The following is a 23,603-nucleotide window of genomic DNA, read 5'->3' as shown; positions in this document are numbered from 1 at the left end:
TACAGTAGTGTTTTGGATGTGAATACAAGGGTGCATTCCATCACAGAAGGAATGGAAGGTTTGGTGAGTCTAACCTACAGTATGCTGGATGGATTCCAATTAGCATGCAATAGACCTGAGAGAGGCAAGAGAGAAGAGGCTCGCCGTGAATGGGATTAATAGGAGAACGGAAGGAAAACTATGGCACTGCACTTCTTCCCACACAATTAAAAGCTTGCATGTATAAAATCGACTGAGGCAATTCTCTTCTCTCAAGGCCAGGAACTGTGGTAACGGATTAAGTCGTCCTATTTTTTTTACTATCAGACCTACTGATAAAAGAAGCCCAGAGATCAATGCCATTAGCTGACCAAGGGTATATTTCAGAACTAGGATAGCCTGGAGCACTGGGAAAAGTCATAATAATCCAAAACATTGGGGAAGTTTTTATTACCAAACTTGGCAACTTTTAGCCGTCTGACAGAGCTCCAGTGCGAGGGATAATGAATGCCAGATAAAAATTCAGCAGCTACCGGAAACCCACTGCAGGATGGATCAGACGAGATTTTGCTGTCATACTGGAAAACAAAATGGTGCTGTCTTGCACCACATGTGCTGAAGTTATCACGGTGATATTTCTGAATGGCTCAGGCCCACCTCTTATGTGCACTTGACACCTAATCTGTGCCCTCTGAAGTCTATGAAAGAGCTCCCAGTGACTTTAGAGGCTTTATGTGCCCATGGAGCCCACAGTGAAGAAACCAGGTTCCTGAAGCAAGGAGAAATTGTAATTGGCATGAAATCTCACCGATAATCATGGACATAGAAGTAAAGCAATACCTTAGACAAACAGGGAGGGGCAAACTGAGAAGAACGTACAGCAAGGGAGTAGTTCAAATCTCCAGGGAAGTAAGCTCTTGAGTGCACACCTCTCTGTATTTCTGAGACATCGTAGGCTACTTAGGTAAGTAATGGATATTGCAACATCCAAGTGGGAGTGAATGATTTATCTGCATGATTGAAGAGGAGAAAATGAGAAACTCCTACAGCATTCCTATCCAGGACAGGTAGTGTGATCCAATGCACTTTGAGCATGAGAGTGTCCATCTGCCATTAACACTGGGCAGATGGAACACTTCTTGAGTCCACCTGTGCACATGGGAACTGAGCTAAAGTCATTGTTGTCTCACACTTACTAAGAAAGCAGACTGCAGAGAGCACTAGAGGGCAGGTGATCTTCCAGCTGAAAGATCTCCACATGGGAACAGACTTCAGAATAACAATGTATAAAAAGGTTCCGAGTTTACGCCTCACATTAATCCTACCATTAGATCAAATATTAGAAGGGGAGACTTATATTCCAACCATCACCCTCTCTTCCCCCCTTCCCAGCAACATTGAGCAGCTGAAACTGGGTCCACCCTTGAAAGTTCGACTAGACAATAGTAATGAGCCACTTTAAGCTCTTGTGTGGTAAGTGCATGATAGACACTTTGCTTGTTGTGTCTGCGTCGCATACAGAAAGATGATCACAAGAGTGCTACTAGTTTTGCCCAATGTGTTATTAGTGTGAGGAGCACTGAGAAAAGGAACCAATAGCAGGGAAGCTGTGAGTTCCTCCCAATAAGTGGATGAAGAAGAGAAAATAAGTTGCTGATGGAATTCCTCATAAGTTGGACTGGAGTCCCTTCCCATCCAGAAACTGGAGACAGTAAAGCGAGGACTCCTGCAGCAGAGGCATTGTAAGACAAAAGGAAAGATCTGTCCCTCTTTCCCAGAAACCAAAGGGAAGGGACAGAGAAGGGATGATGTTGTGCAGCCTTATCACAGTATTCATCAATATGCGACAATGCTGAGTCACAAAATGATGGAACACCAGCACATCATTGACACAAACATCATGACACAAACGCTGCAACTCAAGAGCAGGATGCATACATTTTGAATTTTTTTTCAGCTCCACTGAATGACAAAATGGTCTTTTACCTATTAAAGGTAAGTTCTACTTAGATAATAATTTACACACAAACACAATATGTTCCCAAGCCAAAAAAAGACCCCCCCCCCAAAAAAAAAGGTTAAATTGGAGCAAAGGTTGCACGTATGTTCAAGTTACACATTCAAAATATAAGAAATTAGGGGCTTGTCTACATGGCTAGTTAGTGCATGGCAAGCTGTGCACTAGCCTCCCATGCACTAATTAGCCTTTTAGAGAAGTCCCTAGTGCCAGAAAAACAGGATGCTATGGGTCATGCTTGTTCTTAGGTAATTTATACTGGCCATTTAGGGCCTGAGGTTGGAGAATGGCACAGGAGAAGGTGAATTCCCCAATCTATCATTAGCACACTTGAGAGAGAATTTCAGTGTTACCTACCCTGACTAGCTACTGCCCTCAGAACTCACCACCAACATGCTCTCACCAAACATAGCTGCCTCAACTTCTCGAGTTTTTTTCCCCCAGTTTAATGATTTCTGAGACCTAACTGGGTTAACTTTCCCCCCCTCCCAGATACCCCATTAGAACACAGCCTGAGGGAACTTCCTGTTAACTCCATAATAAAAGTGTCCTGGGCGGATAAGCACTCCATTCTCCAGCCTTCAAGTTATTTATTGTGCTCATGATGTAATTGTTACCTTGTGAGCAGGAAGTGCCCTCCAGAAAATATCTAATTTGTATTCATTGGATACTCAGAGGAGAGCAATGTTACATTTGATTAGTCTCAACAGGTTTGGTTTGAAGATTTAATCGCTTTTGAGGAGACCTAATTTTTTTGTGACTTCTGTCAATGCTTCTCTTCTCTGCATGAAATCCTCACGCACAGGCCTGCTGCTCTACAATTACCACAAGTATGAACTGCTGTTCACTTTCTACACTAGAGATGAAGTACAAACGATTCCAGGCAGACTTACATCAGCCACTGGGATGAGTGTGTCGGCAAGCTGACCAATCCGATTCTCTCTGTACAGCCAGGACATTAGCAGTATTCCCAGAGCCATGTCAATGAGGAGAGAAACAAAGATGTTTGCTTTCCTGCATTCAGGAGACAGAAGAACAAAATTAGAGCACAGGAAGAAGGCTGTTTCATGTTTGGATAACAATCATCACCAGTTTCATTTACACAGCGCTTTTCATTTCTGAAGGTCATCAAGACTCTTTACTGAAGATATACACCAGGACTGGCCAAACTGTGGCTCGCGAGCCTCTTTTACCATTAAAATGCAAGCCCTCTCCGCCTACCAGAATGGGGGGGGGGAGGGGGAGGGGGAGGGGAGGGGAGGGGAAGGAAAGCTCGGGACCTCTGTTTTGCGGTGGGGTGGTCGGATAGGAGCACCTGTCCAGCAGGGAGGAGGGTCTCATGGCTTCAGCCCTCTGGGATACATCTGCCAGGGCTTCGGGCTTCAGCAGGAATGGGGCTTAAGCCCTGAGCCCTGGCTCGTGTGCCCCAGCTCTCAAACTTCTGAAGTTGTATGCAGCTTGGACGGTCAGTGAGTTTGGCCAACCCTGATATACACAGAATAGGGGCTGCTTTCCTATCACTAATATACTGCTGTCTCTGGGGTCAAATACAGCATCCATGCTAAGCCAGAACACTACACAACAGGTTTTCACAGGGTGACTGAGTAGTTGGATTGAAATTCCAAGAGGAATGTTAGGTAAGCGCTTAAGTTGGGATTCAGCTATGATAAATTCACCATCACTTGGAGTATTTAATTAGAGATCAGAGGCCTTTCTAAAAGGTATGCCTCAGTTCAACCACTAGTCATGGGGCTAAATAAATGTTTACTTACACAATAGGGTAGAATAACTCCCCCCGCACTGCAAGTGTTTCTGGATGAAATTCTATGGCTTGAGTTATGCACAAAATCAGACTAAATAATCACAGTATTATTTTGGCCTTAAAATCTATTCATGTATTTTAAGTATTCCCTTGGAGCCAATGACTACAGTATCTGAGCACCACATAGAGTAAGATTTGCACAGTGATGGCCTTAAGGAGTCTATATCCATCTCTGATCTTTGCCTCTCCCTCTTCTACTCACTGTGGGGTTTTGTGTTTGCCTGGTTTTCCAGTTACTTCGATGTTTATTGCTACTCCTTGTCTTCAGTTACCAGAGGATGGATTTTCCAGAGTACTGGGAAAAGGGGGTGGGGATTGATACTCTTACTTTTGTGGCAAGTGCCATGGAACCTTGATTTTATATCCCATCTGATTAATTCAATGCCTGTGAAAGCAAAGGCTCTACAGCAGTGGTTCTCAATCATGGGTCCGGGGCCCTGAGCAGGGGGGCCGTGAGCAGGTTTCAGGGGGGCCTCCAAGCAGGGCCAGCATTAGACTTACTGGGGCCGTGGGTAGAAAGCCGAAGCCTCACTGCATGGGGCTGAAGCCCAGGGCCCTGAGCCCTGCCACCTGAGGCTGAAGCTAAATCCTGAGCAATGTAGCTTTGCAGGGGCCCCTGTGGCATGGGGCCCCAGGCAATTGCCCAGTTTGCTACCCCCTAACGCTGGCCCTGGCTTTTGTATGCAGAAAACCACAGGTGGGCCGTGGAGTTTTTATAGCATGTTGGGTGGGGTGGGGAGGGGAGGGGCTCAGAAAGAAAAAGGTTGAGAACCTATGCTCTACAGAGCCGCAGAGCAAGTTTGCCCTGTGCAGCTCTGCCAGTGCATCCCTGTCCTGTTTCCCACGCTAGCTTCAGTGACACTACGTTTCTGGATGGAAACTTAAATGTTCCTTAGCATAGCAGAGATATTCTGGAGGCACAAGTATGTGTTGGTGGGGGGAGGGGGAAGAGATTATATGAGGAAGAGACTGATGGGATAGTAAAAATCTCTCTCACACTGCAACTCCACAAAAAAGTAAAGCCACCCCCACATATTCCTGTAAAATCATATTACTGCTACAATACAAGCTGCCTCTACAATAAAAAACAAGCCAACCATTCAGTACAGGAAAACAAGTGGGTGGCAACCTCAGTATCAGCTATATGATAGTACCAGAGCCAGAGGAGGCTGGATTTCCTTAAAGCTAGAGAAGAAATTGGTTGGTACACGGATGATGAAGGTTCCAGCTGGTGATAGGGGTCAAGGACTCAGTGGGTTGTCAGAAAACACACACACATACACCATACCTCATTAGTTGTGTCTGGTTCTGAGCCTTCCTGTTGCTGCTGATGATCTGGAGGTGCTCCAGTCGGTGCCCCAACTGTTCACAAGTTGAGAGTTTACTCCAGATGAAAGACAAAGGCCAAAGCTTCAGCACTCTGTAGAAACACAAGGGGAATCCTCTCTGATACTTTTGCCAGCGAAACAGGTGGTATGACGCTTCTACAAATTCCCACACCAAACACTTACTTCAGGTGAATTTAAGGTTGTGCAAACACATAACTGGTTTGGGTGCAAAATAATTTTTTTTAAATCTCTAATTTTTAAAACCTTCAACCATTAGAAAACTAAGCAATGCCCTTCCAAAACAAGACACTGAGATTACCTTAACTCTGCCCTCACAAAGATGCCAATCTACCAGCGTCCCTTGTGTCAAATTCATTCTCCAGAGAGGGCTGAATTCCATTTTTAAATTATGGCTTGTGGGTCAGGGTGTATGCACGCTACCCTCAATCCTCAGCAGATCTCCCACTAATGGGAGGTTTGCATAGTGAGCAATGGTACAGTATGGCCTTTTTACATTAACTACATTTTTAGGCTGGAATTATTCACACCCAACCCATATTGAATTTCACTGAAAATTGGGTGTCTTTGAAAATCCCAGCCTTAGTTATCATGATTGTCTATTAAAGTGTCTGACTGCAGCATGGCTAAGCAGGAAAAATTATCAAGTGGGGGTCAGTTCTTTACTGAAGTCAATAGGAGTTTCACCCATTTCCACTGGAGCTTAGTTTGGCCATGGAAGTACTGGGGAGGCTGCAGCATACATTACATTAAGGGTAAGTGAGCTTCTTTCTCTATGCCCACCTATTAGTTCCTTTTCAAGGACCTCACTCACCCCTTCCAATTCCTTGGTATGTTCATGTAAGCTTAACTCAGTCTGCAACCCCGCTGAATTGCCAAATCAGCGCAAGTTACCCTACTTCGTTCTTGAATTTACATAACTGCTGGATCTGGATTTCCATGGGGCTTGCATCCGCTTTCTCCAAACTACAGTTGGCTGAATTTAGCCTGGGATCTAGCAGCAGGAGCATGTGTTTGAAAGTGGACAGTACAACATACCAACTGGACCTTGTGCTGCAATTCATACATCATTCTAGCTATCCAACCACGAGTAATCCAACCCACAAACAGTAACTGGGCAGCTGGCTGAGAACTGCAGGATTCAGTGAGGGTGCACTTCTGGGCCTCTTCAGTTGCACTTCACAGCGGGTTTATCAGTTTAAAACCCAGAGCCCTGAAGGGCTTACGCCCCCCCCGCCAATTCAGATGTTAGATGCACTGGCTTTGAATCCCATGCAGTGTACTCTGAATCATTCTCCTCAATTCAGGGCCTCTGAATAATTCTGCTCTTCAGTACAGCCATCCACCTCAAAGTCAAATTAATGCACTGCTGTTTAACTGGCCTGTCAGTGTGTAACATCCAAAGTGACAGAGGAAAGAATAGGGGGAGGAGGGGAAGCACAGAAGGTTATTACACTGGCCACTGATCTGGCAGACCTGGCTTCATAGATGCAATGAGGCACAAGTGGAGATGAGTTTTCTTTTCTGATCATGTTTTAACCCAATGGTTCACAAATTATGGCCTGCAGAACATTTGCTGGGGCAAAGAATCCTGCTACAAATGCAGGACAAAGGGAGAAATCTTCTTCCCCTTCCCAATGAGGTTGTCCACAGAAGGCCAAAATTGAAGAACCCACTGTTCCAGGCAACTTCTGCAAGCTCCTCCCAGGAGGTAACTGATTTGGGGGTTGGAAATCTTCCTTACCCTACCCCTTACTTTGAACACTGGTAAGAAATGTGAGAAACAAGCCATTTTGAAACTAGATTGGTTCTCCAATGTCTTTGATAGTTGATATTGACATCAATGTCTTTGACATCTCCATGGACCTTTGTTATGAGATCATGTCACAACTGAACTTTGTGAGAGATCAATGTCACATCTAATCCTGGACCCAATGCAGAAGCAAAGAGAGGTGATAAGAATATTACCATATATGGATGTTTGTCCAAATCACAAAACCACTACAGTCTGCAGACACTGTTCAAGGGAAGCTCAGCACTGGAATAACAGAGGATGCTTAAAATGTTGTTTTGAGGAAGGGTGTGCAATGCCTGTCTGTACTATGCCTGATTCTCTCTTTTCTTAGGACTAAACTTCATCAAAACCAACCTCCATGCCTCACTCCTAGCCAAAAGAAATGAGAAAGAAAAAGCAGTAATCTTGAAAATATATCTACTCCAGACACACAGAGAAAGAGACCAATAAAGCGATTGTAGGATCAGCTATGGAAATTTCCATTTGTAATAATATCCAAGCAAGAAAACCAAAAATAATTCCAGGATTTTATATTACCCCTGCAATGTAAGACAAGTTACCACAAATGCTCCTTACATTTTCAGCCTTACAGGATGCAGACTGGTTTCTTATAAATGTAACAGAAAATTCTAATATGGAGCAGAATGACTGGCTTTTATATCGTTACACTGTTTAAATGGAAAAGTTCTGAGCAACGAGAGTGGATATCGGGGGTGTTTCCAAATGCAAGTAATTTAACGTACTTTGCACAGACACTCCTGATTTTCCAGTTCAGATAATTTGTTCCAAGACTGTGGATGGATACCACAGATTCTAGATGAAAAGCAACATATTTGAATCTGGACTGCACACAAATGTGAAAGCTCCATTAACTAGAACCTCTTGGCTGCCTTGTTGCTCTGTGCTACAATTCCAGGAACAAAGCCTCCCTACTGGGTGAGGACTCTGAGGGTTAGATAGTATCAACAGGAAGCCATTAAGCAGCTTATTTTTAAAAAGAGGAACATGTGGAGTTTACTGCCACAATATTAAATTATTCTAATGCTCCTAACAATGCACTGGAGACCTTTCAGTGTTAATGGAAGTTCTGCATACAAACCCTAAAAATTAAGCTGCAATTACCACCACTAGGCACAGAGTGGTGCTGAAGAGAAGCCTATGTTTCAGATCAATGTACCTGCTACAGAATGTGTGGGCATTTTGTAAGTCTCAATCACTGTATGCAGCCTATGTTTTTGCCAGGGAAATCTCATTTATTCATGAGATTTGTATATGTGCCATCCTATCTGCATGTGCAGGTATAGATTCTAAAAGAAACATACAAAAAACTCTCAGTTTGGGTGGATTTCAGTAATCAAATCCTCCAGCCTGTCAGGACTAACAACCCCTTCTAACCCACTCACTGCACAAAAGCTTGGGAAGACAGATAAGCCTTGCAGCATGCCCCCAAAAGCAGCAAACTTGGTCTCTGTCAGCACAAGGCGAAGTAGTGAGTTCCAGAACTGAGGTCCCTTCACTGAAATCACCCTGCCAGAAGCCCCCTCTCATTAAACCAGAGAACTGCTAGCTCAAGCACCCCAGATGATCTCATCTACTATGGTACAAGACTGTACCTAAGGTACCCTTAGCTGAAGTATCTAAGGTAGCCAGGACCCAAATCATTTGACCTTTATAGATCAAAACCAACACCTGCAATAACAGACTCATCACCTCATGGTTTGATTTTAACAGCCTGGAAGGAACTAGCATTTAATATGTAAAGTGCAGACTGAAGCTCCCCAAGCACTCAGTGAAGGACACTTGCAGCAGCTCAGGGAGAGAGGACACCGCATATGTCTTCAGCAAATACAATTCTATCACCACAGGCATTACCAAAAGGAATTACCCCAGGGACAGTAGTGACTGTCAAAACTCATTGCCATATACAGTTTCTCTGAAGTCAAATGGTTCAAAATCTGAACCACAACCACCACTTTCCTCTCTGCAAGGGCTGGAGGGGCAGACTTCAGTGGTTCTTAGGAGGCTTTGTAGAGATGCAGAATCACCAGGCTGCAGGTCCTCCCTCCTCTGGCCTGCCCCTGCTCCAAACCCTGGAACGCCCCCAGTGACTGGAGGCAGCACAGACCTGGTGGAGCCAGTTCTATGCCAGGTATAGATGCCCCCCGCCCAGGACTGGAAGTATTCCATGGGAGGTGCGGGAGAGAGGGGAGAAGTCTTACAACTGCCCTATGACCCTTGCACCAAGTAGGCTGACACAAAGGAGGCTTAAACGAGATGCCTAGTGAGATTAAGTGATATTACTCCTGAGGGCATTCTGCACACAATATTTTAAAATTCTGCAAATTTTATTTGTCAAATAAATGTGGAGGCTCCAGCATAGCACTGGGGAACACAGGCCACTGGCTGCACAGAGGTGGGAGATCACTGTGCAACTTTCCCTGGGGTCACGGACTCAGCGGTGAGGCTGCATCCAACCTTGACACTGTGCAAGGACCGGGCCTGCCCCAGAAACACCCCAGAGCCCTGCCCCTCTGTGCCAAGTGCACCAGGTGTGGGCAGGCAGGCTCAGCAAGGCAGGATCCAAGTGTGGAGGGGCTTAACGTGGGGGGATCCAGGTGTGGGTTGAAAGGGTTCTGTGTGGGGCAATCTGGGTGCAGGTGGCTCAGTGGGAATCCGGGTGCAGGGGGAATCTGGATGCACAGGGGCTTGTTGGGGCTTTCTGGGTGCAACAGTAATGGGACTCTGCAGGGGGGGTCCAGGTGAAGGTAGTTGGGGCTCAGCAGAAGGGGTGTCTGGGTGTGGGGGGGATAGAGCACAGCAGGGGGTTCTGGGTGTGGGGGGGCTCAGTGGTAGGGTCCAGATGCTGGGGGAGTGGGACTAAGTGGGGTGGGGATTCAAGTGCAACTGTTTGGAGCTTGGTATGGTGAGGATCCGGATGGCTTGTCAGGGTAGTCCATGTGCCAGGGGAGTGGGGCTCACAAGTGAGGTTCTGAGTGCAGGTGGGGGGATGAGGCTCGGTGGGAGGGTCTGGGTGTATGGGGGAGCAGTTCCCTGTACAGAGATCCCTCCCCCTGCAGCTGAGGAGCAATGGATGCAGAAAACATGGGGGGACTGGGGTGGGAGGAAGAGTTTGCAGAGCATGCGCAGAATTTCTCAAAGAGTAGTGATATGTAAAGGTCATACAGGAAGTTTGTGGCAGAATCAAGAACTGAACCCAAATCTCTTAAGTTCCAGCCTAATACCTTCAAATACCTATGCTAGGTAGGTGTTCTGCCCATTTTACAGATAATGAAACTCAGGCAGAGAGAGACAAAGTGATTTTTCCAGGGCCACATAGTGAATCACTGGAGCATGCTCAAATAAATTGGTTAGTCTCTAAGGTGCCACAAGTACTCCTTTTCTTCTTGGAACACATGATTCGCAGTTGAGTGCTCTACCCAACTAGATAATGATACCATGAATATAATCAAAGGCCGAATTCAGACCCACTACAATAGTGAAATTCCACTGGAACCAATGGAGTTCCATCTACTTATATCAAGTCTGAGTTTGACCCTAAAATGACTTTAACAGATAATTAGAAAAAAATATAAGTTTCAGCTTTACACGTGAAGCAGAAAAATCCAAAAAGCCATTCTGTATGAAGTGGTTCACCGTGATTTTTCATGACAGTATTACACAATTGGAAACCTGTTAAAAGATTCTATTCCCCATAGCTTGAGGCTATACTTGAAAAGATTTGTCCATGAATGCTTTAGTAACGGTTATCCAGATCTGATTAATCAAACTGTCCTCTTCCAGCTTGAACACTGAACACCAATCCCCTTTTTGGCAACACGACACAATCTCACTAGATGGCTTTCCCAGCTGTGGTACTAAGCTTTATATGCAAGAGCTTTTTTCCTTCAGGTCTGTTCAGATTTCCCCTTTGGTGCCAGCACTTGCAGGATGTTACACTGGAGGAATCATATTCATTCTGGTGAAACTCCATTTCAGTACACGAGGTAAGTAAAGTTAACAGAGTTCCAGCAAAGATGTATTTGATCCAGTTTGCTCCTATTAACCTCCTGCTATCCAATCCCAGGGCTGTAGCAGTGCCATTTGATGTCAAAAGTTGGAATTAGATGCCCAGTTTGCCAACATTTCAGTGTTCCTCAGCTACAGAGGCACTTCACTGCAAACAGAGATTAGGGCATCCTGGCTACAGAACTACTGGGGTGAAATACCGAACGGTTAGAATCATAGAATCATAGAATATCAGGGTTGGAAGGGACCCCAGAAGGTCATCTAGTCCAACCCCCTGCTCAAAGCAGGACCAATTCCCAGTTAAATCATCCCAGCCAGGGCTTTGTCAAGCCTGACCTTAAAAACCTCTAAGGAAGGAGATTCTACCACCTCCCTAGGTAACGCATTCCAGTGTTTCACCACCCTCTTAGTGAAAAAGTTTTTCCTAATATCCAATCTAAACCTCCCCCACTGCAACTTGAGACCATTACTCCTCATTCTGTCATCTGCTACCATTGAGAACAGTCTAGAGCCATCCTCTTTGGAACCCCCTTTCAGGTAGTTGAAAGCAGCTATCAAATCCCCCCTCATTCTTCTCTTCTGCAGGCTAAACAATCCCAGCTCCCTCAGCCTCTCCTCATAACTCATGTGTTCCAGTCCCCTAATCATTTTTGTTGCCCTTCGCTGGACTCTCTCCAATTTATCCACATCCTTCTTGAAGTGTGGGGCCCAAAACTGGACACAGTACTCCAGATGAGGCCTCACCAATGTCGAATAGAATGGAACGATCACGTCCCTCGATCTGCTCGCTATGCCCCTACTTATACATCCCAAAATGCCATTGGCCTTCTTGGCAACAAGGGCACACTGTTGACTCATATCCAGCTTCTCGTCCACTGTCACCCCTAGGTCCTTTTCCGCAGAACTGCTGCCTAGCCATTCGGTCCCTAGTCTGTAGCTGTGCATTGGGTTCTTCCGTCCTAAGTGCAGGACCCTGCACTTATCCTTATTGAACCTCATCAGATTTCTTTTGGCCCAATCCTCTAATTTGTCTAGGTCTTTCTGTATCCTATCCCTCCCCTCCAGCGTATCTACCACTCCTCCCAGTTTAGTATCATCCGCAAATTTGCTGAGAGTGCAATCCACACCATCCTCCAGATCATTTATGAAGATATTGAACAAACCGGCCCCAGGACCGACCCTTGGGGTACTCCACTTGATACCGGCTGCCAACTAGATATGGAGCCATTGATCACTACCCGTTGAGCCCGACAATCTAGCCAGCTTTCTACCCACCTTGTAGTGCATTCATCCAGCCCATACTTCCTTAACTTGCTGACAAGAATACTGTGGGAGACCGTGTCAAAAGCTTTGCTAAAGTCAAGAAACAATACATCCACTGCTTTCCCTTCATCCACAGAACCAGTAATCTCATCATAAAAGGCGATTAGATTAGTCAGGCATGACCTTCCCTTGGTGAATCCATGCTGGCTGTTCCTGATCACTTTCCTCTCATGCAAGTGCTTCAGGACTGATTCTTTGAGGACCTGCTCCATGATTTTTCCAGGGACTGAAGTGAGGCTGACTGGCCTGTAGTTCCCAGGATCCTCCTTCTTCCCTTTTTTAAAGATTGGCACTACATTAGCCTTTTTCCAGTCATCCGGGACTTCCCCGGTTCGCCACGAGTTTTCAAAGATAATGGCCAATGGCTCTGCAATCACAGCCGCCAATTCCTTCAGCACTCTCGGATGCAACTCGTCCGGCCCCATGGACTTGTGCACGTCCAGCTTTTCTAAATAGTCCCTAACCACCTCTATCTCCACAGGGGGCTGGCCATCTCTTCCCCATTTTGTGATGCCCAGCGTAGCAGTCTGGGAGGTGACCTTGTTAGTGAAAACAGAGGCAAAAAAAGCATTGAGTACATTAGCTTTTTCCACATCCTCTGTCACTAGTTTGCCTCCCTCATTCAGTAAGGGGCCCACACATTCCTTGGCTTTCTTCTTGTTGCCAACATACCTGAAGAAACCCTTCTTGTTACTCTTGACATCTCTGGCTAGCTGCAGCTCCAGGTGCGATTTGGCCCTCCTGATAACATTCCTACATGCCCGAGCAATATTTTTATACTCTTCCCTGGTCATATGTCCAACCTTCCACTTCTTGTAAGCTTCTTTTTTATGTTTAAGATCTGCTAAGATTTCACCATTAAGCCAAGCTGGTCGCCTGCCATATTTACTATTCTTTCGACTCATCGGGATGGTTTGTCCCTGTAACCTCAACAGGGATTCCTTGAAATACAGCCAGCTCTCTTTACAGGTTAGCTCTCTTTGCATCACCCTGTCATTCAAGCAGTGGCTGGAAGAACCCATGGTTCAACTCACGAAGCTGAGGCAGAGGGTTTGCCCCCAGTGAAAATGGGAAGAAGTTCAGCTTGCAAAACCTCATAGCTCCCCCAGAAACCTCCTGGAGTTTGAGGGAACTGTTACTATCTATACGACAAGATTATACCTTGCATCAGTACCAGACTCAAATCCCACCCCCACTACCCTCAAGCTCCATGTAAATATGGCTCCAACGGAAGATTTCAGTCAGGGGCTTCCCCACCAGCTGCTATGCTCTGGAACCCAACACAGGCTAATCATCCATTCAACATTAACTTGTAATGGGCTGGCCCACGGGTGTTAGGGAGACTATCACAGACAGCAAGTCCCTGCCCTCCCACTTAAATAGGGTAGGGCTACTATCAGTAGCAGCTCCTCAGGGTTGGAATTGCTATTGTGAGAAAGGTACAGTATGGTCTTTACTCATTGTGGGGAAATTGACTCTGAGTTGGCTAACAGATCCCTGATGGCCACTCAGACTGTCTCACTCCCACCTAGGCGGAAAAATTTTAACACAATGCACATTGCTTGCTGGGGTTGAGCCGGAAACCTGTGCATACTGATAGTCTTGGGTTGGACTACGTTTCAATGTAGCACACAAGCTGCCCCATCTTGCATCACATACCTGCTTTTATAGACACTGGAGACAAGTGAAAGCAGGAATGTCAGCAGCATACACACAGGCACAGAAGCCTGCTTCATCAGCTCCACGATAATACTGGCTTCCACTCCTTCTGACTGCCAGTGAGTCAGCTTGATGGGCCCATCATCGTATCTGTCTTTCATGAATAGTACCTTGCTCTTTGCAACTGTGTCAAACACAGCACCTAGTTTTGAGGCATCATTTCCCTTATGGTCAGCAGACGTGGTCAGGTTGTCTGTGGGATGCAACTGTGAAAGCATTACTTTGCGCTGGTCATAATATACTAAGATGAATTCATCTTCCTTGGGGCTGCTGGGGTATTTCTGAAAGATACAGCAGCTCCAAACCCTGCTGTCTCTCTCTTTGTTGAGCTGTATCCAGGGCTCATGGGAAAAGATTGTGCTGAGATCTTCCAGGAACTTGACCAGGACCTCTTCCTTCTCCTGTTTGCTGTTACTCCATGAGCCCAGCACACACATATTGACCTGAGTCACCCGCTGGACCTCAGAAAGATACTGCTTCACCTGGCCAGGAATAAAAGGGAAGTGGACCACAGCAAGGACAACAGCAGAGTTCTGTTCCGGGATCCAACGGCCAATCAAAAGGCCACTTTCTGCTGTGGCACAGCAAGAGGGGAAGAAGACTTTAAGAACCATGACAGCAATCCTGGAAGAACGTAATACCTGCCAATAAATACAAAAATAAAACTTAGAGACAGTGGGTAAACACAGAAAAAAAAAACAGAGCTTAATGAAAGCCATTGCTGAGGAGATCCAGTAAAGTTCCAAAACACCAAATTCAAGAGCAAGCTGAAAACTGCCTCTGCATCTTAGATTAAGAAGCTGACACTGGTGCTATTAGCCAAGTGGCATTTCAAAACATAAGTGAAAGAGGGACTTGGCACATTTCTGATAAACACAAGCTCTTCAAATGACCTTGTAGTGGAGCTTCCAACACAAGGGCATTTTGCGAGTGTTGGAATCATCTCTCATAACTCTGCACTAAGATCCATGCAAATTGCAGAAATAGCTCCAACCAGAGGTTCATCTAGTCCAGTATCCTGTCTCTGACAGCAGCCAGCAGTACATGGCCCAGAGAAAGGAGCAGAAACCTTAACATGGATAGTTGTATAATAACCTGCCTGTAGGGTAATGTTTCTCCCTAACTCCTTCAATCAGAAGTTGACTTATGACCTGAAACAAGAGAACTTATATCCTCACTTATGTCACTGGAGCAGGAGACATGCTCTGCCACAGACTCACTGTGTAGCCTCAAAAAGAAAAGGGGTACTTGTGGCACCTTAGAGACTAACCAATTTATTTGAGCATGAGCTTTCGTGAGCTACAGCTCACTTCATCGGATGCAACTAACACGACTGTTACTCTGAAACCTGTGTAGCCTCGGTCATGTCACTTAATGTCTCTGTGTCCCAGCTTCTCCACTTGTAAAATAACAACTGCTGATCTACTTCACAAGGGGACTGGAAGGCTTAACTGATTAAAGTCTGATTTAATTCCTTGGATAGAAGGTCCTAAAGAAGGGCAAATATTATATTCACTTATTAGCCCTGCTTTGCGAGCAGTCCCTGACCACCCTGCAATCTAAAGTAGGTTTTTTTCCTCAGTTCAGGGAGAACACATTTCTACGGTTTTATAAATTACCTTAACAATAAATAAATACATTTTGAGCCTTGAATTAGCTGACAATGTCTCTTTACATAATGCTGAAGCATCTAATAGAAATATAATTGCATTAAGGAGGGTGCTTCCTCAGAATAATCAGCATCTGGTGACTGCTGTCCTTTTCTGTCCTTCAGTGCTGTGCTAGGGCTGTGAAAACTCTATGAATCCCTTAGGCTGGCATCTTTGTGATGGGAGCAGTCAATTGGAAAGAGAAATACACAGTATATTTATAACATGTTGAGAGTATACAGAACAGGGAGGTTCCTCATGTGTGTGTTTTCCTCTCTATTTAATAAAGTTTAAATGATCTACTAAATCTATGCACCTGGCAATTTGCTATGGAAAAGATACACTTGTCTTTGATGGGGAGGGTGGTGGGGAACAATTAAGTTAAGTCACTTGACAAGTCACATAACCATCAGCCTGCCAAATGCAATGGTATGAACTGACTGCTCATGGATGAATTCCTTTCAGCCCCTTGAGGCGGAAAGGTGAAGTTTTCTTGGCATGTGTTGTCAGTGGGGCAAGCAACACAATTGCTGCTATCAAAGGCAAATATCTCCCGGGCCTGAATTTTCCCTGTCATTTCTCAACAGCTGAGTCCACCTCAATACCTGCATTAAAGAGGGTGCATTTGTGTGTTTCTGGGGATTTTTAGTGTAGCAACATAGGTGCAGAACTCTGAATGTTGCTTAGAGCAGACAGCCCCCTTAGCTCCTGAGGGAGTGGAGTGCCTTGCCTCACTGTCTGACAGACCCCTCGGGCTGACTGCAAGAGCAGCATTCACAAGCCACAAAGGGAGTTACATCCTTCCTTCCTGGGCCAGAGGGATAATTTCTGCTATGTAGAGCCTTTGAGGAAGTGGAATCTTAGAAGAACCTCAAATAATTATTAGTGAAAGGTGAAGAAGATTGTAGATGGTTCCATTTTAACAGTCTAAGGTATTGTTAGTAACATGGCATAGGTAGGGATATTTTTTTTTCAAATGGTGACACTTATCCTGCCAGTGTACCTTTAAAGCTGAATTTTTATTTTTAAATTTTCCAGGTAGCGTCAGCAGTTTTTAAAGTGCTATTACAGCAAGAGATTTCCAGTGTCCTCTGCTACTCTCCCTCCACAGAGTCCTTGCCAATTCAACCATCATTTTAGAAACAAATTGCTGTTTCACATAGCTTTACATTTATTTTGTTCTCAACTTTTTATAACCCCCACTAAGAAGAATGAAGATAAAATTTCTCTATTTTTCCCTTCTCTATTTGGGAAACATTGATTGCATTTCTCTCCTCTCTCCTCCTACCCCCCCAAATTAACCTGGAGTTATTTAATAGAATCATAGAATCTCAGGGTTGGAAGGGACCTCAGGAGGTCATCTAGTCCAACCCCCTGCTCAAAGCAGGACCAATTCCCAATTTTTGCCCCAGATCCCTAAATGGCCCCCTCAAGGATTGAACTCACAACCCTGGGTTTAGCAGGCCAATGCTCAAACCACTGAGCTAATCCCCCTTGATTGTGCTCTGAATGTGTGTGTTTGTTAACTGCTGGAAATCGAGCAGAGGGAGTTCAAATATTACTTTTAAGGGGACATGTAATATCTCTACAGCAGGAAATAAATTGTATCATGTTAATAGGTTACTGCAACATATTCTAGTAATCAGGGAACAAACCTGGAAACTCATGAGACCTGGGCAGTATTTCCAACTCTGCCAGTGACTTGCAGTATAAACTGCCTCATTCATTTCAACAGGTTATATCTGAAAACTAAGGATTATATTTTAAATGTCACCACAACCTAGTATTTCATTGCTGATCATTTTAGCAGAAACATCCACCAAATGTACTTATTCTACCAAAGTCCCAAACTGCCTATTGCTCCCTCATAGATACCTGCTACTCAGGTGTCCCCACCTTTCCCCAGCTCCCAAACTTTTCCAGTGCAGTTATATGAAAATCTTTGGAATACTGGAAATGGAAAATGTGGGGACACCATACAATAAATGCATTAATATAAAAATAAACAAAGGTTAAGGTACTGATTGTATAATTCATACTCAACTCATTAAAAACCTTGATACTTTAAGGTACCATTTTCTTCTTTTCAAATCTGACTCTTTCCGAAGGAATCTTCAGAGAAAGCATTCCCAGAGTACTGGCTGGGTCAGAGGACTGGTAACGGACATAGAGCATGACAGTGTTGCCAGCTCAAATCCAGTACTGGTTGGAAGCGAGTGAAAGCTGCTACTGTCATTGGATGTTCAGTTGCCTCTATGAAATGTGTTGTGATCTCCTTCTGCCTCCCTAGCATTATTTTTGTCCACATCACAAAATCACCTCAACAACTTGTATCACTTAACCACCTTGTCAGCTATCTCAGTTGAGAAGCCAAAGATCGAATGAGCCTGAACTCCCTTCTCATCCCTAGACATGGTTTGTCCAGGACAGGAGCAAGAAACAATGGGAGATTGTACACACTCTGGAGATGAATACAAGAACTTCAGTCCACAGGGATGTCAGGCTAGTACCATACAAGAGCACAAAATCCACTTCCAAGCCTGCAAGAGAGATCCTTGTTCAAATACTGCTCTGTGAGCTGGCTGCCACCAAGCTGCCTCCTAGCTTACAACAGGCAGGAGAGTTCTCTGCCTCCAGAGCTGGCATACAAGCTGTGGAGCCATTGGCAGAGGAAACTCTCTAGCGAGCATCTAAAGCAGAGCACCAGCCTGGAGGAGGAATATGTACAAGCACAGAACTGTTGTACACTGCAATTTCCTTCAGGCTGGCAGAAATAACTAGGCTTACACACTGGGCTTCATTTTAACTCCTTCATGACTATATAAAGTCCTGCATGACTCTTGCCAGCGTATTTCATTCTGGTGAGGAAATCACTGTGGGGCATTTCAGCCCCTTTGTTTTAATGAGTTCTTGTCACAAGCTCAGATGGCTTTGGCTTGCCAGAGGTAGGAGAACCACCAGACCCTGGGATCTGTGCAGAATAAGATAGGACTGAAGCACAGGGGTGAAGGAGCCTGACTGTGGGTGTTCATTGTTCATGGCGGAAGGGATAGCTCAGTGGTTTGAGCATTGGCCTGCTAAACCCAGGGTTGTGAGTTCAATCCTTGAGGGGGCCATTAGGGATCTGGGGCAAAAATTGGTCCTGCTTTGAGCAGGGGGGTGGACTAGATGACCTTCTGAGGTCCCTGATATTCTATGATTTTATGATTGTCGCCAGAGCATACAGGGGAGCTGCCAGCATCAGGGAATGGAGGATACAGTGCAAGGACCCGAGAGAGAGACATGCCCTTCATCAGAGCAATGAAACAGAGGAGAGCAGATTACAATAACCCCTTCCCAACCAATATACTCCACATACTTTCCCTTGCAGCCCCCACCATCACTGTGAGCCCACAGGTCACACCACACAGTGTCACCCTTTGCCTGCCCTCACAACACCACCACTCCCCACTGACCCCAATCCCCTAGCGTGACCTCTTCCCAGCATGACCCCTCCCTCTCACATTCCCCCAGCGTGACCCCCACAGTGCTCCCTCCCACAATTCCCCAGTGTGACCCCTCCTACTCCTTCCCTTGCAGCCTCGCCACTATGACTTCCTCCCAGTCTCCTCCCGAGCCCCCTTCCCTGCAGCCCACTCCCTCACCTTCACCCCCCCCAAGTACCTCCTCCGCACCGCAGGGAGTGACTCTCTCCTATCCCAGTCAAAAGGCAGCGGACCGGACCCTCGCGACATTCAAGCCACTTCCGGGTGTTGCTGGCTAGTTGCTAGGAGACGCGGTCCGCAGCTCGGAGGACTCCGTGCTGTCCGGTCCCCAATGCGTCCCGGGCAGGCACCGGAAGCCGTGACTCTAAGATTCCGCTGCCTGCAACGCTCCACCCCTCCTACAGTGGGGGTGGGTGGGTGGAGAACAATCCAGCCCCTCAGGCATACGGTACCAGACCCCAGCTCCCCTGAATAGGAGGAGAAACCTGATCTGCGAGTGGGGTGGGAGTGTGGGGTTAATATAGGGCCAGCAGCTTCCACTCCCTCCCACTCATGATGCCTTGGCAAAGGGAGCGGGCACCCTGCAGCACTTCACTTCTGCCCCCAGGGCCATCTTTCACCCCCAAAGTCCCTCTATGGGCATCAGATACATTGTCCCTGGCCGGGGTGCCTGTGGGCACCCAGCCAAAAGGGAGGTCCCAGGGGCCTGATGACACCAGCATCATTCACCCTCAATGAACATAAACTATGAGTCACATGAGCCACAAAAGTCAAGAGCTTGATTTTAAAATAATAATTTGCGGTCCTTGATTTGACTGCAGCCTTTTGAACCTTTAGGCAACACTTGGGGCATGTTTCTAGGCTTTTCTCTGCAACCACAAGTGCTAGAAGCTTTCCTTTAATCCCCCCTCCCCCAAAAATTCTTATTCTCATGCAATAACAAACAGTCCCCCATAAAATGGTGAGAATTGGCATCATGGGGCATATCTTTTCCATAGGGGCACACCATGGGCGTCAAATATGCTCCTTTTGTGGGTGTTGTAAGTGCAGAGCAAATGGGTAGAAGTTACCAGCACTTTTCCGCACAGCGTCTCTCATTGGGGGTCTGAAACGCTGGCCCTGGTGAGCGTTGTGATCACCATACTCAAAAGTTAGTCTCCTGGAGATTAGTATTCCACAACTTTGGGCCTTGTGTCACCACATCATGATGCAATGTCCTACCTTTTTGTCAGCCGTGGACATGTTTTAATAGCATATAAATCCTTCTTGCAGGGATCATTTCTGGGGTCACCCCCATTTTTATTGGGTTGATCCCCAGCATCCTGCTGTTGTGTCATGACATTCTCACAGCATGATGACACTGCATCATCAGTGTGGCCATGTCATGGAGACAAGTGATTTCTTGACACTGCCTTACAGTGATAGACTCATGGAGCTCAACACAGAGAAGGTTAAGAGGTGACTTGATCACAGCTTAATTACCTTAATGGAGAACAAATATTTGACACTCTAATCTTGTAGACAAAGGTATAACAAGATCCAATGACTGGACACTGAAGCTAGGCAAATTCAGACTAGAAATAAAGGGCAAATTTTTAGGTAAGGGTAATTAACCACCAGAGGTCACAGTGGATTCTCCATCACTGGCAATCAAGACTGGATATTTTTTTAAAAGATCTGCCTTAGTTCAAACATGAATTAATTCAAGGAAGTCCTCTAGCCTGTTTTCTGAGGTCAAACTAGGAGATCACAGTTGACCCTTCTGGCCTTATAATCTATAAACCTATACAAAACTCACCTTTTATTTAAAAAAAAGAAAAAGAAAGTTTCTAGTCATGATGCTTGCAGAGAAAGCCTGAAAATGTGACTCAGTTTCACCCTGAAGTCTCAAAAACCAGAAGGCAAGTACAAAAATACCTTTGGAGAGATTTTCGTATTTAAAAACGCACATTTAAGCTAGCCTCATGTTTTTTTTTTGGGGGGGGGGGGGGCTAACATTACATTTGAATGCTAGGATCTGGCAAAACTGCGTCATGCCAGCTTCACATTGAAATGTGATTTGCTGACACAACAACATGATGAAAATGTTCCAATGTGAACATCATGCCTTCCCAGTGCCCAAATCTGTACAGTCTCAAACTCTCCAAAGCAGCAGCTCCCTGGATACAGGCTTGTAGGCTGCTGGCCTGTCTCCCCAGCACACGATATGCTCACTGCCATGCCTAAGTCTCTTTCAGGCCTTTCCTGCAGGGGTCAGTTTATTAACTCAAACACAAAATAGGCAAAACACCAAAACAGAGCAATTCCTTTGCCCACCCTGGCATACAGCTCCCAGAGTTTTCCCCCTGGCCTCTTCCAGGGATGAAAGAGCAATACATCCTTCCCTTCAACCCCCCCAGCCATGCTCCAGGACCTACTGCAGGAGCACATCTCCCTCCAGCTAGCTGAGCATGCTCAGCCTTTACAACAGCTGGGTCTGATAATTGAATAGGGCTGGCTAGCCACAGGCTCCATGGCTCTTAAAGGGGCAGGCTACCCTAGTACAGTAACAAGGCTGATTGTGGTTCTGGAGGCAAGCACATAGGGAGATCTGTCTTAGGGAGCAAGTATTCCGCAGTTACAGCTGGCTGTTAGCATTTTTTGTGCATAAAGTTTTCCTGCCCCAAAATATGGTTTTACAAACACTGAATTTTTTCACAGGAAAATGTCTATTCAAACCAAAAACAATCAACCAAAACATTTAGAATGAAGATTGGTCATTAAAAATTTCTTGTAGGGAAATGCAGGATTGTTGTAGCTGGGTCAGTCCCAGGATATTATAGAGACAAGGTGGGTGAGGTACTCTCTGTGTAAGCTCAAAAGTTGGTCCAGTAAAACATATTACCTCACCTATCTTCTCTCTCTTGCGGGGAAAATGTCAGTTTTCTAACCAGCTCTGCCTGCTGTGTCCTATGCTGTGAGCACAGCCCACGGCTCTGTGACCCAGCTCGTCTACCTCTGTGCATTCCTCTCAGCTTGTCATGCATGTTGCCACCACAGCACTTCCCACCCGAGTCATGTTATGCAGGTAGCAGGAGTCCCAGTGCCAAACCTAGGTCTCTCTCGCATAGTGGGGTGGAATATCTCGCATAGTAGGGTGGAATACCACCCCAAGACACTGGATCAGTCTTGTTCTTTCCTTTTCTATCAGCATCTCTCGATTCCTTCTTCCCCCATATTTTAGCAACTAAGAGGAGCAGCAGACTGAGAGGGATGCCATAGCAGCCACATCCACCGGTATCTGGGTGGAGATCCTCAAAGATATTAGGCTTCTAACTTTTACTGAAATGAGTGTATCAAGCCTGCAAAGAGGAAACTCAAGCAGGGACAGCTGTGAGAGACTTACCCCCTCGCCTACTTCTTTCCTAGGCCTCGGGATACCTGAGAGCAGTGAGTGCACTACATTCAAACTGTAACTGCTCTGCTACAGCAGGCTGAGCCTACTGATAAGGACAAGCTGCCTGGCTTAACTCTTCAAATGCTGGACCCAATTGGTGTAACAACATCTGCATCCCTGAAAAAGCTAGTGGGCCAACTTCAGGCCTAGGGCCCCATTCTTCCCCTCCCCCCAAAAGGTATGAGTAACTCCCATTGACTTCAAGGGAGCTGCTCTCACCTTGTGGTGGGTAAATAGGGCCACTGGTGTAAGTCTGTTAATGATAATGGAGTTGTCTCAGGGGCAAATTTGGCCCATTAGCTTTTGCCACGTACTCATACCCTTCTGCTTCATATACACATAGACCACTCCCATCCCTACTTCCTTAGACTGGTACAGATATTCAAAGAGTGATAATATCTTTGGAACCCCAGACCAGGGCTCCTTTCTGAAGGCTGGCCTGGCTTAGGGACTGTGGAGAATACACAGGGCTTTTGGATAACTCAGGAGTAAAGGGAAAAATAGCTAGGTGTTTGGGGGCAGGGGGATCTTATGCTGGGATTCAGATCTCTGGGGAATAGAAGGATATGATGTGGGGAACATGTAACTGGGGAGTGGGTGGGAGAACATGTTTTTAGGGAGAACATCTGCTGCATTGTGGGGGAGAGGGTAAAATGGGCTCAGTCAGAGCCACCAGTCCTTAATTTCTGCCAGGGCTTGCCAGGGCTGAGCCCTGGCACCTCTAGGCTTGGCAGTTCAGAGCCCTGGCATCTCTGGGCTTGGCAGTTCACAGCCCCAGCACGGCTGGCTTGCCGCATCAGTTATGAAAGTAAAAATATTGCTTGATCCCTGGCATCTCTTTCATTACAGAGTAAGCACTGAGGGCCACCTCCCCTCAGGTCTCCCCTAGATCCAGAACTGTGCAAGAGAGACTCTCCAACACACCCTGGGGGAAACGAGGACCCAGGTGTTGCCTCCCCTCTTGCCCCACCCCTCAAGTGGCTTTTGGGGAAAGCTTGCAGAGAGA

At 46.0% G+C, this 23,603-nt stretch overlaps 1 protein-coding gene across 10 annotated transcripts in view; it reads right to left on the bottom strand.

Moving 5' to 3' along the window:
* The window catches only part of PIGQ (phosphatidylinositol glycan anchor biosynthesis class Q), a 72,426-nt gene extending 49,809 nt beyond the window's left edge, over positions 1-22,617 (bottom strand). For 7 of the 10 annotated variants that reach the window (XM_075132880.1, XM_075132885.1, XM_075132881.1 and 4 more), the window contains exons 1-4: positions 19,340-19,428; positions 13,968-14,668; positions 5,107-5,238; positions 2,890-3,010 (exon numbers count right to left, since the gene is read on the bottom strand). In XM_075132880.1, the coding sequence (XP_074988981.1) occupies positions 2,890-3,010; positions 5,107-5,238; positions 13,968-14,641 (927 nt within the window). In that variant the 5' untranslated portion in view covers positions 14,642-14,668; positions 19,340-19,428. Of the gene's footprint in view, positions 1-2,889; positions 3,011-5,106; positions 5,239-13,967; positions 14,669-17,720; positions 18,152-19,339; positions 19,429-22,546 lie in introns of those variants that run through there. The other 3 variants (XM_075132882.1, XM_048866196.2, XM_075132883.1) reach the window with 2 other exon arrangements.
* Between the last annotated feature and the right edge of the window lie 986 nt (positions 22,618-23,603).

Source organism: Caretta caretta, chromosome 10, assembly GCF_965140235.1.
Source record: "Caretta caretta isolate rCarCar2 chromosome 10, rCarCar1.hap1, whole genome shotgun sequence".
Classification (NCBI taxonomy): Eukaryota; Metazoa; Chordata; order Testudines; family Cheloniidae; genus Caretta; species Caretta caretta.
This window is presented reverse-complemented; position numbering and strand designations above follow the sequence as displayed.